At 46.2% G+C, this 16100-nt stretch overlaps 2 protein-coding genes across 3 annotated transcripts in view; both read right to left on the bottom strand.

Moving 5' to 3' along the window:
- Nucleotides 1–317: 317 nt before the first annotated feature.
- On the bottom strand, nucleotides 318–3596 carry LOC138622409 (histone-lysine N-methyltransferase 2D-like). Its single transcript, XM_069701183.1, has one exon. It carries the CDS (start codon nucleotides 2285–2287, stop codon nucleotides 1028–1030), a length of 1260 nt encoding a protein of 419 aa, XP_069557284.1. The 5' UTR covers nucleotides 2288–3596; the 3' UTR covers nucleotides 318–1027.
- Nucleotides 3597–3675: 79 nt separating this feature from the next.
- prr36b (proline rich 36b) overlaps nucleotides 3676–16100 on the bottom strand; it is a 32832-nt gene continuing 20407 nt past the window's right edge. For both annotated transcript variants that reach the window (XM_069701170.1, XM_069701171.1), the window contains exons 4-5: nucleotides 8985–9202; nucleotides 3676–7977 (exon numbers count right to left, since the gene is read on the bottom strand). In XM_069701170.1, coding sequence (XP_069557271.1) covers nucleotides 4853–7977; nucleotides 8985–9202 — 3343 coding nt within the window. In that variant the 3' untranslated portion in view covers nucleotides 3676–4852. The remainder of the gene's footprint in view (nucleotides 7978–8984; nucleotides 9203–16100) is intronic.

Below are 16100 nucleotides of genomic sequence, written 5' to 3'. Positions count from 1 at the left end.
CAGCACCCTGGTAGCCTCCCCGCTCCCCTCCGAGCTGAAACAAGGAGGGCCTTCTTCTCCTTCACGCACCCCCTCCTCTTCCTCCATGACTGACAGCTCTATTAAATCCATGAAAACCTGGTTGCCCAGTGAAGTCACAGAAGCACAGTGTACTGACCACAGACTGGCTGTTGTATGGAGGGAGGGAGGGGGGGGGGCACAATAGATTGTTTCAACTATTTTTTTATTATTATTTTTTTTTCCCCCCCCACACACACACACACACTTCACCATGAGGATTCTGGGTATGAAAGTCCACAAATAGAGGACTAATGCCACTTACCTGCATAAATATTTTTTTCCCAACACAATAATTAAAGGTAAAAAAAACACACACAAAAACCCAAGTGCAATTTGTCATAGCTCAGTCCCTCTTCAGAGAGGGGCGACCAGTGTTTGGTCTGGTTGCGGTACATACAAAAGAGACGAGCGCCCCACACAGCACATGACAACAGTGTTTCTAAAGCAGTTACAGTGCATTTCAGAGCGAGACAGTGGAGGAGCGCTATTAAGTGCTTCTGGTCAGGAAACATGCTCTAATGCGAGGTTAACGAGATACGGATGTCTGGGTGACAGTAATCAATGATTCAGGACGTCTACAGTGTCTTTGTTCTAACAGAAATACGGATGTTGAATCTGAAAATCAATTGGAAGTGAAGTTTGCGCGGTCATATGATGATCTTGCACGTGATTAAATGAGATGAAGTTAATGCGAGTCTTATCCTTGGAATTCCCGTATGGCTTCATTTCTGATATAACAATAATATTTAGATATAAATCTATTTGGAAGACTTCGGTTTTGCATAATCACAATTAAAAGAACAGTTTGACATTCAGGGAAATAAGTGTGTTGACTTTCCAGCGCAGTTAAATAAGATCAATGCTGCCAGAAAGTAAATAAGCACGTTTATAATTAAAAATGAAAAACAATAAATCTCAAACTGTTCCTTTAACTGGTTAATTGATGTGCTCAACCACTTATTGGTCTTCAGTGTTGCGTCTCCACCTCCACCACAGTCCAGTCTCCGGGCGGGGAGCTGCCCCGGCTGTCCGGGGAGTAGCTGCTGACCGAGGTGACCGTAGCAGCGGGAGGGCTGAATTGGGGGAGCAGGTTGGGCCACATGGTGCTCTCCAGGGGGCTGAGGGTGCCCCCCGTCCCCACGGGGAGGAGGAGGAGAGGAGGGCAGTCTCCGTCGCCGGACATCATCAAGGTCTGGTTGATGAGCTGCTGCACCATGTCCACCTTCTTGTTCCACTCCAGCTCCTGCGGAGGAACCGCGCGCAGCTGCCTCTGGAACTGCTGCGGGACGCCGTGGGAGGACGGCACCCTCCTCCCCGCCACCAGCGCGTTCCGGTTCTGCTCCCGCCGGGTCTCGTCCTCCTCGTCGCTGGTTTCCATGGCTTCGTAGATGGTGCAGAGCCCCGAGGACGGGGAGATCATCACTCCGGTCGGGCTCCTCCTCAGCTGCTGCTGCTGCTGCTGCTGCTGCTGGATCTGCTTCTGCTGCATGCGGTACTGCTGCTCCAACTCCAGCTGCCACTGCAGGACCTGCCTGCGGTGGCGGTGCTCCTGTTGCTGCTGTTGCAGCTGCAGCTGCAGGAGCTCCCTGCGCTGCTTCTCCAGCTGCTTCTGCTGCTCCAGCCGCAGCCGCTCTTCCTCCAGCCACTGCCTCTTCTGCCTCTCCTGCTCTTGGCGCTGCTGCATCTCCCTCAGCTTTTCTTGGTGCTGCTCCAGCCTCCTCAGCTGTTCCCCGCCGGCGCGACCGTCAGCGCTGCCGGTCTCGATCAGTGGCGGGGGCGGTACGATCTTGGCGAAATGTGCGGCGAGAGTCGGATCAATGGGCCTCCTGTTGCCTGGGACCAACGCCAGGTAGTGGCCATTCGCTATGGGGACGGTGGTGGTGTGGTTCTGGTTCTGGTTGTCTTCCTGTGAGCGGGTTTGCCACTTGCGATCTTCATCTACTTCATCTCTCTTCTCGTCTCCTGTGAGACAGTGAAGATCACTTGGTGCATCCATTAGAGATGCATGCATCAAACAGAACGGGTGGTACGACGGGAAGGAGGAGAGTTTTGACAACAAAAAAAAAAGAAAAGGGTCTCCAAAATAAAGTGACAAAAATGACACGGGAAGGTTATATACTGGATCTACAAACCAGCACATCATAGTTAGAGAGAGGTTTCCTCTCTGAAGTCGCATTGCCTTTAATGTGAGACCATTTTTTTCCCCCCTTTTGATTGCTTTCATCATTTAAAACGGCAACTAATACCTGCTGCTTGATTCCTCTGAACATGATGGTTATCATGCAAGACTGCAGTCATACGGTATATAAAATACACGGTACAGACAACATGTGTTAGAAGGGACAAATGAGCACACGGGGGGCGGGGGGGTAAAACTGACAAAAACATCAGATAATTGATTCTACTAAAGATAATATTTGGTTTAGGATGCAAAAATTATAATTCTGTACTTTACATCTCGGACTAATCTGTAACGCTTCATGCATCAACGCCAAGCCACAGAAAAGTAGATTAAAAAGGGTAGCCAGGGAGGCAACGGCATCCCAAAACACGAACCTTAACCAAGGCTTGCACAGTTTCATGAATATATCATGAAAACAAATGAACTATTGAGGAGAAGACCGACATTTTAAGTTCCTAGAAGTTTCAGGTCGAGGGCCGTGCGGGAGATTTTGACACAGAGATCTGGGGTGTTTCCATGTCAGGGTTTCAATGAGCAGGAATGAGCAGGTCAGAGGAAAAGGGGGAGGAAGAGTGTTTGGTCTTCTTGAGATGTTCCCATTTATGTTCGTATGCGTGTGCTAAATGTGTCGAGTGGAACATTCAGGAGGATGCAGGCTGATCTGAGCGGGTTGAGCAGTTTTTGGGAGTGTTTCAAGCACTTTTGGATGAAAACGTTGAAGACAAAGGAAAAGTGTGGTGCTTTTTTTTTTTTTTTTTTTTTTTTTTTTGCCTAATAGCTGTAAAAGGTGCCCTGTGGAGTTTTAGACCGCTAATCCTACGGACCAGTGTGTTTTGTTTGTGCAAGAAAGTGTGCCACGGGATGCATAGTCCTGCTGCTGATAATATTCCACCGGCAGCGGCGGCAGTAAAGCGGCAAGAAATGCAGCAATGTGCCAACAAAGGACAAGAAGAAGAGGACTTAATTAAAAATATTAGAATTACAATTTTTTTTTTTTTTTTTTTTAAATGGAAATGCAAAATGAAGCCTGACGATCTTTGAAGTGAACGTAGTTTGTGTTTGTTTCCTCCACAGGGCACCTTCAGTGAGCACCACCAAGCCAAAATGATGTTCTGAATGTGATGTTTGTCAGATAGTGTTGAATCTGAAAATGTCATGGAGCATGCTGGAGAACAAAAACCACGAGGGGGGGGGGGGGCGCACCACTTGGATCACCTCTTTGATTGGACCAAAATTCCATTTCAGATACAACACCATTGTACAATGTTGCATCACTTCCTGTTTACCAGTTATTCCCATGGTGACGAACGGGAGACGCCATGGGAAGTACTGTTGCATAAACACAAATGTACAAACAAACGGCGACTTGGACACGAGGACAGTAAAGTTCAGGCATGCTGGATCCGTAGGGAAAATAAGAAACAGGAACAAAATGCCTTGCAATGATGTTTTAATGGAATTTTGAAAGATAACCTAGCGTGAACCATTCATTTATGAACATGACTACTGTAGAACGGTTTAAAATTTCAGGTAGTACACAGTCTTTTTGTTAGTTAAACATGCAATATACTGTTGAAATAGTAAACCAAACGCCCACTATGAAAAGGATTCAGCAAGTGTAAAGCTCAACTGTGATAGCGATGTAGGATTATGCAGCTCTCATCACAAATAATAGGCTAGTCGTTAGTCTCTTCTGGAACACAAATGATCAGCTAACTGAGGCTTGAAGCTTTGCCACTTGAAACCAAATGCCTGAAACACATACTGTACGTGACTGCACGTTATATACCTTAACAACCTATGCAAAGAGCGTAGAGCCTCTTGAAGCACACATTAAAAACGTCACCAACTGCAATCTAATACTCCCAAAGCTACCTCAACAAACCTGCGAGGGCACGACAGCCGCGTTAATACCTAGCCTTTATTTTGATAGCTAAAAGTCTTGAAACAAGAACACAAACTTTCAAAAAAAAAAAAAAAAAAAAAAAGGAGCATGTGACTATTGCTATGGTGCTGTTGAACATGGAGCGCGTGTACACGGGGTAGGGAGGACCAGGTTTCAACAGAAATAAACCCCCCCAAAAAACAAAAACAAAAAACAAGTAAGCAAATACAAAACAACAACGAAAGAAAAAAAGTCATTGACATTTTGTTCGGTAAAAACAGTAGGATAAATACACAATGAGTCCATTTTGTTCTGTCTGTTGTTTTTTTTTGTTGTTTTGTTTTTTTTCCGCTTTAAAGGCTCAGTCACATTGGACCAATCAGTCAATACCCCATCAGGGGCTACAGAATATGCAGTGTTACTTAAAAAGAACATTCTACTAGAAAATGGTAGTAGCTATTGTACATAAAGGAGTTTTAGCCGTACACTCATAACCGTAACAGTATGAAAGAGGGAGGCTTCATTTAAAAACTGCTACAGTCACTTCTTTTTTTTCTTCCCCATCTCCTTTGTTCATTTTTTTAAATTCTTTTCCTACAATCGTGCTCTCCTTTTTTTTTTCTTTTCCCCCCTAAGCCATCTAACCCAATTGGAGAGAAAACAAACAACAGGTAAAAGGGGAGGGTTGCAGGGAAAAGGTGCATTCCAGGGGTAGTAGGAGGGACTTATACGTTACCTGCCAGAAAACTATCAGTCTTATCACATATGGTAGAGTAGTAGGGTGGCTGGTTGTCGCCGGTGCCTCCGGCTTCCATCTCCCCGAGGTGGTGACCGGGCTCCAGTGGATTGACCTCCTCCAGTTGGCCCGCTGCAATCTTTCCCCCCAGCATGTAGTGGTGGTCATCCAGACCGGAAAGGTCGTTTCCCGGGTGGCCCAAAGGCATCAGGTCCACGGGTCGGCCCAGCACGTCCTCCCCCCGGGCGGCGGCGGAGGCCGATGGCAGCGTCAGCTCCTTGATGAGGGAGGGGTCCTTGGCCTCCTCCGGAAGCTGCTCCTCGTTCTCCAGGGAGAAGATCCCCGGGCTCTTTCCGCAGCTCTCGGCCATGGAGTGGGCGTTGGAGTTGGATGTGGTGCAGTCAAAGCCGTAAGAGGCCACAGAGTTGGCTGACTGAGGGGTGGCCCCACCTCCGTCCTCTTCGCCCTCACAGGCCGGTGCGTCCCCGGCCTCCTCATCCTCGTCCAGAGCGGGCAGACTGCAGGTGGGGGGAGGACTTTCAAAACCAGCACTCTCATCCATCATCATTGGTGCATCGGGGTCGTTGATTTGCATCTCGCCCTCTGTGTCGCTGGCCTCATCTCCTGAGGTTGAGGGGGAGGAGGGGGCGGATGCTGGAGCGGTTGGGGGTCCTGTTCCCAGAACCTCATCAGCAGGGAGCGTCTCAGCCTCCTCCTCTTCCCCATCGCCTTTCTCTAAGTGAATACCCAGGTCCTGCTCCATGTCGGGTTGGACCGAAGCGGGCACCGGGGTCTGCTGTTTATCGGAGTGGGACTCGACCCCCGAGCTGCTGTCATAGTCGCGGAGTTCCTCTGGCGTGCTGGTCTCGCTGCTGCTGTGGGCTGCCAGCGGCGTGCCACTCAGAATGCCAGACCGGGACACGTCTCCAACTGGGTCATCGAGCAGGCCGTGATCCTCCTCAGTGGCCAGGTTCTTCATCTCCTCCCCTGCTGACTGATGGGGCTGAAGCTCCTGCTCTGATTGAGGAGCAAAGGAGGGTTCATTGCTGTCCAAACATGCTTGGGCAGGAGACAGGGTGGGCGTCTCGGACTCTGCAGCCCCATGGTCGGACATGGGGCTGGGGGAGGAGACGGAGAGCAGTGAGGCTGGCTGAGCCCAGGGATCAGCGAAGGGGTTGGTCTGGCCCCATGATGAGGCGGGGGGGATGGAAGGCGGAGGACCGGAGCGATTGAGGTTGTCCAGACGCTCCACCTCATTAAAGTCATCTTCATCTGCGTTCCCGCAGCTCTCCGTCACTCCTTCGCTGTGCATCTCTACATCTTCATCCTCTTCCTCATCATGTTCCTGCTCCTGGAACACTTTGTGAGGCTCCTCTACTCTCTCTGAACTCAGGTCCATATCATCCACCCGTTCGTCTTCATCCTCGTCCTCTTCCTCATTAGCTAGGGTTTCCACGTTGGGAGAACTCATGAGGTTACCATCTCCCTCAGAACCACGGAGACTCGTGTCCACCAAGGCGTCCGAGCTCTGGGTTCCCTCCAGTATGGCGGTGTGCTGGGTGCTGCTGAGGTCGGAGACTCCCTGCTGCCGACTGCTGGTGCAGCTGCTCACATCCTCAGAGTCCATCCCGGAGAGCAAGTCGTCGCCATGACAACCTGCTGAACCACCAAATGCCGAGGACCGGACTTGGAACTCGTCAGAGGGCTGAGACGTGCTCATGTCAGTGATCATGGATGAAGACTGATGGCCTAGTCTCCTCTGTTCCTCATCGTCATCCTCCTCCTCATCATCCTCATTAATCTCCTCATCAGCCTTTTCCACTGCCTCCTCCTTCTCATGAGGGGAAATCAGCCCTCTGGGGGTGAAATCATCCAACGGTGAGGCACCCATAAAGTGAGGTTGTGCCATAATATTAAAGGGCCCTGGAGCTGTGTTGGTAGGCATGAACATGTTTTCCTTCTCTTCTTCCTCCTCCTCCTCTTCCCGTTTCTCTTGTGCCTCAAACTGTTCGTCATTTTCCTTTTCTGTCTGGAAGTTCATCATGCTGCTTTGGGGAGCAATGTCAGAGGGAGACTGGTTCCTGTCCCAGGGATCAGACGGGACGTGCATGTCCAGCAGAGAGGAAGCGTTCTGCGGCTCTCTGACAGGAGAAACAAGTCCCGGTGGGGAACAAGGAGGAGACATGACAGTCGTTCCCAGGCAAGGAACTGAGTCATCGGCCGAATCCTCAAATTTGAAAGGGCCCATCGGGGCTGACAGCTGAACACCGTAGGCTGGTTCATAGGCTGGTTCATAGGCTGGTTCATAGGCTGGTTCATAGGCTGGTTCATGGACTGGATCAGCTCCTAGTTCTGCCTCTACTGATGGCTGAGACTGTAGTTCTGCAGGGGGTTCGGGAGTTATTCCTCGTACTTGGTCTGAACTTGGTTCTCGTATAGGTTCTGGTGTCAGTTCCCGCAGGGGCTCTGGTGTCAGTTCCCGCAGGGGCTCTGGTGTCGGTTCCCTCACGGGTTCTGGTGTTGGTTCCCTCACAGGTTCTGGTGTTGGCTCCCGCAGGGGCTCTGGTGTCGGTTCCCTCACAGGTTCTGGTGTCGGTTCCCGCAGGGGCTCTAACATTGGGGCTGGTGGGGGCTCCAATGTTTTTTCTGGTACTGCCTCAATAGTTGCAGCAGATGGTTCCACAGCTACTTTGGAAGTTCCCGACTGTTCTGGCCCGGCAATAACCGCAGCGGCAGTCGCGATTGCTGCAGCAGCAGCAACTACAGAAGCTACTTCCTTTTCAGGTTCAGCAACCGTTACAGCTTTCGGCCCACGTTTCACAGGAGTTGGCGTGCTGCTTCCAACAGTTTTCTTGGGGCTGGAGTTCTTGGCTGCAGATGTTTTGGAGCCCGGGGTCTTGGAGGCATCCCTGGAAGGTGCAGCCTTATTCTCCTGTGTTTTGGAGCGGGTGGGTGTCTTTGTGTCGGCAGCCTTCGTAGCAACAGGCTTTTTGGTGGCGATGTCTGATTTTGACTTGGGGGTCTCAGGTTTTGTAGATTTCGTTGTAGAGGAAGGGCGAGTGAGGGGGGAGTCTGCAGGCTTTTTGGATGCTGGAGTGGCTGGTTTGGTAACATCTAGAAAAACACAGCACAAGGAAGGTTAAAAATGTTATAATGTAAAAAATAATAGCATATTACATTCTCCAAACACTAGAACCTTCTGTAATGATATATGCCTGTAATGAAGTTAAATATGTGCCGAGTTGAAATGGATTGATTTGGATGATTTGTTCTCGTGTTTTTAGATCTCTCCACTGTCTTCTGTACTCATCTTCTGAGGAGTACCGCAAGGCTCCATATTAGGCCCTATTTGATTTTTCCTATATATACACAAAATATATGCTTCCTTTGGGGTCTTAATATTTGCCTGTCCAGACTACTCATTTAACACTCCTGAGCCACTATTACTGAAGATTAACTCCAACACAAGAAATCTCAGTGATCTTTTTAATTGGGTAAAACATTTTATAAAAGGATAACTTTATTGTCAGCACTATCTTTTTTCATTTTAGTTTACTTGCAAAATTCTCTCAACTATTGCAAAGTGGGAATCAACCATTAATCTTATCTCAGCTGCAGCTGGTGCAAAAGGCATCAGCACGGATTCCCACCGGCACTGTACTGGGCTCTCTTCACTGGTTACTGGTGAAGTAAATAATAACAGACTTCAATGTTTTTAAAGCACTATGGCATCATATTACAAATCCTCATCCCCAATTCTACTTCCAGATCCCGAAGATCTGCTGACGAATCACTCTGCTTAATTCATTTTTAATCATGGGGTGATATAGCACTGTTGCCCTAAATTGAGGAATAGTTTATCACTCAGATCTTCCTGCTCCTTTTGGTGTCTTAAAAACATGTCTGAAGTACCATCTATTTCTTAAACCTTTTAATAGTCATGAAAAAGAGTGATTGTTCTCCGTTTCTTATTATATATGCTGATTTTTTTATTTGTTCTCTGTGCAATGCTGTTGTAGGTATATGTTTATATCCACATAGTCTTTGCTTTGATTGGCTTTCTTATATCCACTTAAAAAAAATTATATTTTCTTCCTTGATGGTTGACTTTTTAATGTTACCTTTTTTCAGAGAGGTTCTGGATGTCTGTGATACTGGAGGTTTGCCACCAGAGGGGGTGGTGGAGGTTGCTTTGGGGGCAGCAGGCTTGGCGGTGGAGGAGGGAGTTTTTGGGGTGGTAGGTTTAGCTGCAGCTGTGGAACTCTTGGCTGTGCTAGCCGTGGGTGGCCGAGTTGACCCTGTGGCAGGACGAGATGATGCTGCCGAGCCGGGTGCAGGCCTGAAGAAACAACAAAGAAGGAGGTTAGGAAACACTGAGCTGCACTCCCACTTATTTCCTCTCCAAATCACAAATCTCTCTCTCTCTCCGCTGTCTACTTTTGGCCGAGGCTCTCGTACAAATCGCTCAACGTGCCTGCAAGACAGACATTTTTAAGTAACACAAGCGATGAAGACGAATTGAAGTTGACTTGAGCGTTTGAGTTTCTAAGCCACTCGCATCTTGGGGGCAAACATCATGTCTCACCACGACAGTGTGCTGAGCAGCCCGGTCCTGTAAGTGCTTCAGAATGGTTGACAGGGAGCAAGACTGTGACATGCCCCCATTAGCCACTTCTACTGCCGGAGGCCAGCCAAACAATATAAACACAATCAAGACTGTTTGCATAGATTGCCCGACTAATTTACATTTTCAATTGGTGCACCAGTAGCCAAGACGCTGACCTGAAGAGGCTTTGAAGGATGTGGCGTCAGCACAAAATGCACTGAGTAAAAAGGTTTACACAAGGAAACCACCACTGAAGAGTACAGTCTCTAAGACGAGCACGCAGACTGACACGCTTCTTTATTATTGATTCAGAACTACCCGAGTGCCGACCAGAATAAGTAAACATATTATCCTGTTTTAAATCCCTTACACGGGTTCCTTTTCAGCTTTGGTGTGGATTTGTGAATTTTTTTGCATTTGTTTTTCAAGCATTTCATTATTTTGTACGTGACTATTTGTCTGGCACACTTGCGATGTATAACCAGAGCAGCTCCAAGGTGGTCTGACGCGAGTCTTTTAGTTGTTTAAAAGTGCAGGAGAGAAACTTCTAATGACGCATCATTTAGTTTTTATGCTCGGAGCCTTCAGACTGAGAATCTGACAACAGCTTAAAGTGATCATATTTGTGATTATGAACTCTCTTAAGCCTGGAATTTATTTTGAATCTTTCATTATTATGTTTTTATCTATTATTTTGGTTTTATCATTTTACTTCTTTGTCTGGTTTGTTCAGTAAAGCAGCAAAAACTTGTAAGAAAGGTTCTATACAATAAAGTTTGGTCGACTGATTATAAAAAACTAAAAGGAAATGGCTTGTCATGAGGAATTCTGTCTTTGTGCATCAGCAGCAGAAAAACAACCGGCCAAAGCTGAGCGAAGTCCTCTCCAACCTCATGACAAACTCCCCTGAGGGGAGAGAAGTGAAGCGGTTTGGGAGGTGAGTCACGATGGACCACAGAGAGGCATCCCAACCGCAGGCAACGCTGTCCCCGATCCCCTGTCTATATCTCCCTCCCCACAAGGGAATGACACTGGGGGCATCATGCGTCAGCCTGTCCTGGCCTAGAAGCTGGCTTTCATGGCACATATGAGCAAAGTAACCTACATCTTGTAGTCCTGACAAGGCTGTGGTGTGCAATCCCCTGGGCCAACGCTACACTAACTGCCTGTTTCTAAATAAAGAATTGACTTAGTCCTGGCAGAAAGAGAACAGGCAACCAGAGGGAGGTAAAGGAGAGTGAAGATGGCTGGGACCATGTTAATCTTTAATACTGAAAGGAGAACAAAAATAACTTCTGTAAATCCCCCCCAGTTGGAAACAGGCCATGTTAAAAGCACACTCATTGTGTCGGGGCAACGGAGGAGTTTGTGCTATTCACAACCTGGCAAACGCAATGGAATACGGTTTGGGGACATGAAACGAGATTAAAGTCGGACAGCGACGGGAGGCAACACAATTGGGGTGTGGTCACTTCAGAATTTCAAACAAGCTCTCACAATTGGGTAGTAAAAGGTGTTCCTGATATTGAGCCTGTTGGATCACGTTAGTATCACTTTAATATAAAACCCTTCAGGCTATGATAACCACGAACAGACTAATCTGTGACGCATTGATTTAGTGTGTTTGGAGGAGACTGCGTTTACTGGAAAATCTGAACGGCTGAGACATGCTGATGGGGGAATTTGCTGGTAAATGTTCTTGTAGCAAAACAAATCCCTTTGTGAATTGTGCTGTAGAGGCGATATAAAAGACGCAAACTGGCACCGGGGAGAAATGTAAAAGTTGCTCAACATCTCTAACCGAACTGCAGCGCTGCCTAAGAAAAAAAACGTCATCAACTTCAATCAGACTTCAGTTTCTTCTCTGTGTTATTCTCAAATCCAAAATCTTTTAGCACAAGAGAGTAAGATGTTAAGATTTTAAGCTCAAAATTAAAATAGTCTGCGGCGCTGTCTGAATTAGAGTAAAAGATAAGAATTACAGGGGAAGGAGAATGAGGAGAATTAAAAGATAGAGACTGGCATTAGAGATGAAGTATGCTAATGGGATATTCAGAGAGAGCATATTCACAATAATCTGTCTGATAAAAGGAATACGGATAATCCAAAAAGGCAGGAGGACTTTAAGCAGCGCTGGAAATTAACCAGGTCACTGAGAAAAGAAGAGGCGAGCGGGAGTTGGAGGCGAAGCGAGTGAGACAGATTCATGTCAAGTGTTATGGGGAAAAGAAAAGTGTAATATTTATATATTGGTCCTAAACTTTTTTATCTGGAGTCATTTTTGTCCATTTCTCCATACTTTTTTGTTCTTTAGACATTTTTTTTAGGTACAATTATGCCACGAAAAAGAGATATATGTTTGTCTTTGTTTTCTTTTCACATTTTCCTTTTGCAAGTCTTATCTTGTCAATAAATGTTCGTGTTCAATCAACTGAACTGAACTACAAAAGAAAGAAATGGTAAAAGGGGGTCAGATAATATTCATCTGCCAAGATATGATCTTATATCAATGTTTTCTTCCTGATTATCAAATAAGGTCGTGTGCACAGCTACAGTACTGTAGAGACCAGGTCACAGTGGAATGAGGTCTGAGATTATTGGTGGTGTAACACAACTTGGCTACGGTGACATCACCTAAATACAGCGATTCTGTAATTAAGTCCACAGTCAGACTAAAGACAGAGGAGACTGCAGGAGGTCCTGTAGTCCTAAAATCAACGGAGGAAAGATGTGTTCATTGATCACACTTCACCGCATGCTTTGTTTGGAGACACACTGTAAACTGTGGTTAAAGCAAATGTTGAACACAGATGTCCTGGAGCTGAAGAATCAGATGACTCTGACGCTCGGTAGCTACAGGCCCACTGAGGCACACAGAAAGATACTTAAAAGTTCACCTTCGTCGCCTGAGGATCATTGACAGCATTTTAGCTTGATTGCAGCTACTCGCTTCCTAAAATCACTGGAGGTGAGAAAGCGTCGCTGTGTGTGGAAACATGGCTGCCTGCTGGTGCTGCTTTGCCACGATACAACAAGACTCAGGCTATGATTTAAATAATGAGATCCAAATGAGTAAGAAGCAGAGCAAGCATGCAGGCAGACAATCTTCCCTGCAGCGAAGGCCACCGACCATGTTGGAGAGGAGCTCCCTCCTCCAAAGACAGGCAGTAAATTAAAGAGGATGCCGTGTTAATTAAGCAGCAGAAATACGGCTCCACTCTGTTAAATGAACCTGATCACATCTCTTTTCTGTCGTTCTTCCCCTATTAAGGAATCTTTACGGCACAAAGGCCATTTAAGACTCACTGTGGTCGCCCGAAGCTACTTTGGTGCCCGTCTACCTGCCTGTCACGCTGCTCTGTAGTATGAAAGCAGGACGCGTGGACCTCGAGGCCCTTTGTTCCATTATGTGGACACAATTCCCCCTGAACATTATGAACGGGCTCATGCCCTACGCAGCTCAACATGAATTCAAATGAATCCAAAATGTTTACAGCAATGCGAAGTATCACGTTCTGGCTTTAATTTGTGTAAATATTCAATTGTTTGGGGTAATTCAGAAATTGCTCTATTTGTGTTTATTTTTAATTTAAAGTTTTCATAATTATTACATTCCCAATGAAGTTCATCATTTCAATGCAGTGATCTCATTTTGGACTGTAAAGTTAAGTCTGTTAACCTGTCAAATATCTTGCCTTCATTAGTGTTTAATATCCACATTTCAATACCAGAATTGTGTTTTTTTGTTTTACTTCAAATTATCTGTGTTGGCATCGGCCCCAAAAATCCAGGATCGGTCGGGCTTTAGTAACCGTTTTCCCCATTTTAAAATATTTCAATAAACTCATCAAATGTCGGAAGTGATACACCGTATCATTTAAAGTTTTTTGAAAACGTTAAATAGGGATTGTTCAAATGTGGTCAAAGCAGGACAATCAATATAATGTATTATTTACGTTTATCTTGTATCTGAAAATTGAACAGCGTTTGTCTGAGTCTAACAAACAGAAAATTACAACCTTCCGTAAAGCATTTTCTCTAATATCCATGACATCTGCCACATGAATGAAACACCCAGAACATCTTTGTCTCACATTCACTCATATCATACGCCGCCTTCTGTCCCCCTCTCCTCCCACCTCCAACTCATTCCCACTAAATCCATTTAGTAATTGGCTCTGCGGCTGCTCCCCAATAAAATAATGGCGGCGGAAGACTGCATCACGGCGTCATTGGCCACACCCATCGCGGGTCGGAAGATTTATAGCTTGCGCAACAATGTCGTCCGCTTCACGCCGCACCGTTGAATGACGTGTGGGGGCGAGGACCCCGACTACTGCTGCCTCCCGCACCCGCGCTGGACCATTACATCAGCAGTAATTTGTTAGGTCATGAGGAGGGTGGCATTCAATCCACTCCAATAAAATATGTATCAGCCCTCAGGGACCATCGGTGAGTAGAACAGCATGACTAATGTGGGAATGTGAGTGGCTGAGTGGCTGAGTGGATGGAATAAAAGTGGCGAAAGAAAAAAAAAAAAAAGATCCTTATTCCCCAAAACTCATCTCATTCCCTCCCAGTTTGTACATTAAGGACTGAATAGCGTCGCACTGTCCTGTGATCTACAACAATATTCCCCTCTGGTCCTCGTCTTCTCTCCAGCTCACACGCTCTCTGCATGCGCAGCACTAACGCTGTATGTATCTCCGGCAGCAGTGATGGGAGCCCAGCAGGGACTACATGACTTATTCATACCATGTGGCTCTTCCGTACTCCACGACCACCATTTTTGTTGCACTTCGCTCTGCCGCATCCACAGACGGCCGGGCAGGCAGAAGAATGCGGCTCAGCGTGTCACGTGGACACGTCCCGTGTCCCGCATGTCTCCCTTCCCCCTTCACCTCCACATCATACCGGCAAATGAACACCTGCTCTGCATCCTAATTGCGTGCTTTTCCTCCAATCCAAGCGCCCGTGAGGACGACCACATGTACACACAATGAAACCAATATACAGCAGATGCACGGTGAGCTGTACGGCCCTGTTGGGCAGTTTGCATGCTGCGTACCAGGAGACAATTATCAATGCACAACTGAACAAGAATCATCTTTGCGGCTGCCCAAGAAAGTCCACCCCCCCCCCCACACACCAAAAAAAAACCGGTCAATATTCACGCACACAAGCTGGGATGTAAACTTCTAGCACACATTCAGGTGTAGAAATGATGTTCAAACAATAATGATGTCCACTTTCTCCATTTGGACTCTAATCAGGCTTGAATATTTCCTGTCATAAACTGCATGATTCAAACAGCAGGTGCACACAAATACACATTATAATGAACAAAAGAACGCTTATGCAAGCCAAAAAAAAAAAAAAAAAACACACACCCATGAAATAATACATTGTTTTGTATGTTTTGGTCTACAGGTAAAGTGCAGTGTAAAGAAAACCCGTATCTGGTGGTAAATGATGAGACAATCAGCTTCATCTTCATCAAAGAAGATGAGTCTTTAAGCTTTAAGTGTAGGACTGAAAAGTAGAGTAGAGCAGCAACGCAAAGAGCGAGTTACTAGCAGCAACATCTATGAAACCAAATCTAATTTTGCTAAAAACCTTCTGGCTGAACCGGAGAAACAAACCATTTGTAAGTGGCCTTAAATCAGATTGATGTCACTTAGTGAACCTGCATTTACTCAGCACTTTTGTTTGTCTGATTACTGGAACCCTGTGGATGGAATTAAATCAATCGGACCTTTAGAGAAACACTGAATGAATTGAGAGACCCGTGTGTGTGTGTGTGTGTGTGTGTGTGTGTGTGTGTGTGTGTGTGTGTGTGTGTGTGTGTGTGTGTGTGTGTGTGTGTGTGTGTGTGTGTGACGGCCACAGGAGAAGCAGTGTGTGTCTGGTGAGGCAGTTAATGTGTCCTTCGAGATCTCCACCACTCTGCTGATAGCAAGCCCGAATTAAGGAGCGAGTGAGGTTGAAAAAGGGCAAAATCTAATTAAAGCAGAAATGTACAGGCCTGTCAGAGCTCATCGCGTATACAAATGATGACGTGCACGTGCACACGTGCACACACACACACACTTAAAGAATGCCCACAAGGGTACATGGTGCTGTCGGAGGAACCTATCGTCAGGAAGAGCGTTACCGCTCTTATAGGGATTCATATGCAGGTCTACTGCAGCAAAATCCTTCTCTGGGCTTAACATCCGCCGTGTGGAACATACCAACAACACCAAATACTGACCATTAGTTGCACTTGAGATCAGCACTAATGACCTGATCACAATCATGACCTCGGCTCGATTTCAGCCCAGTCTTTTGTTCAACTCGGCTTAAACCAGATGTTTGGGGCCGATACTGATGTTGGGGAGAATATCAACACACATTTTTTTTACAATGATCACTCGGGATCACTTTAAAAGCAGGATATTTTGCAGTTTATTGTCCACATCAGTGCACTGAAACAGTTAATATATAAATATATATATATATTTTTTTTAAAGTTGAAAAGTTTCTTATTTATCCCATGCATTCTTTTTAGCATTATGCTTTATATATATTTAAAAAAAAAAAAAGTTATTATATTGGCACATATTGGTCAACATATACAATGTACAATTTA

The sequence above is a fragment of the Brachyistius frenatus genome, unplaced genomic scaffold (genome assembly GCF_029030835.1).
Source record: "Brachyistius frenatus isolate BFR_SWC_R1_liver_20210118 unplaced genomic scaffold, ASM2903083v1 Contig_36, whole genome shotgun sequence".
Lineage (NCBI taxonomy): Eukaryota > Metazoa > Chordata > Actinopteri > Embiotocidae > Brachyistius > Brachyistius frenatus.
The sequence above is the reverse complement of the archived record's forward strand: the minus strand, read 5'-3'. Positions and strand labels throughout refer to the sequence as shown.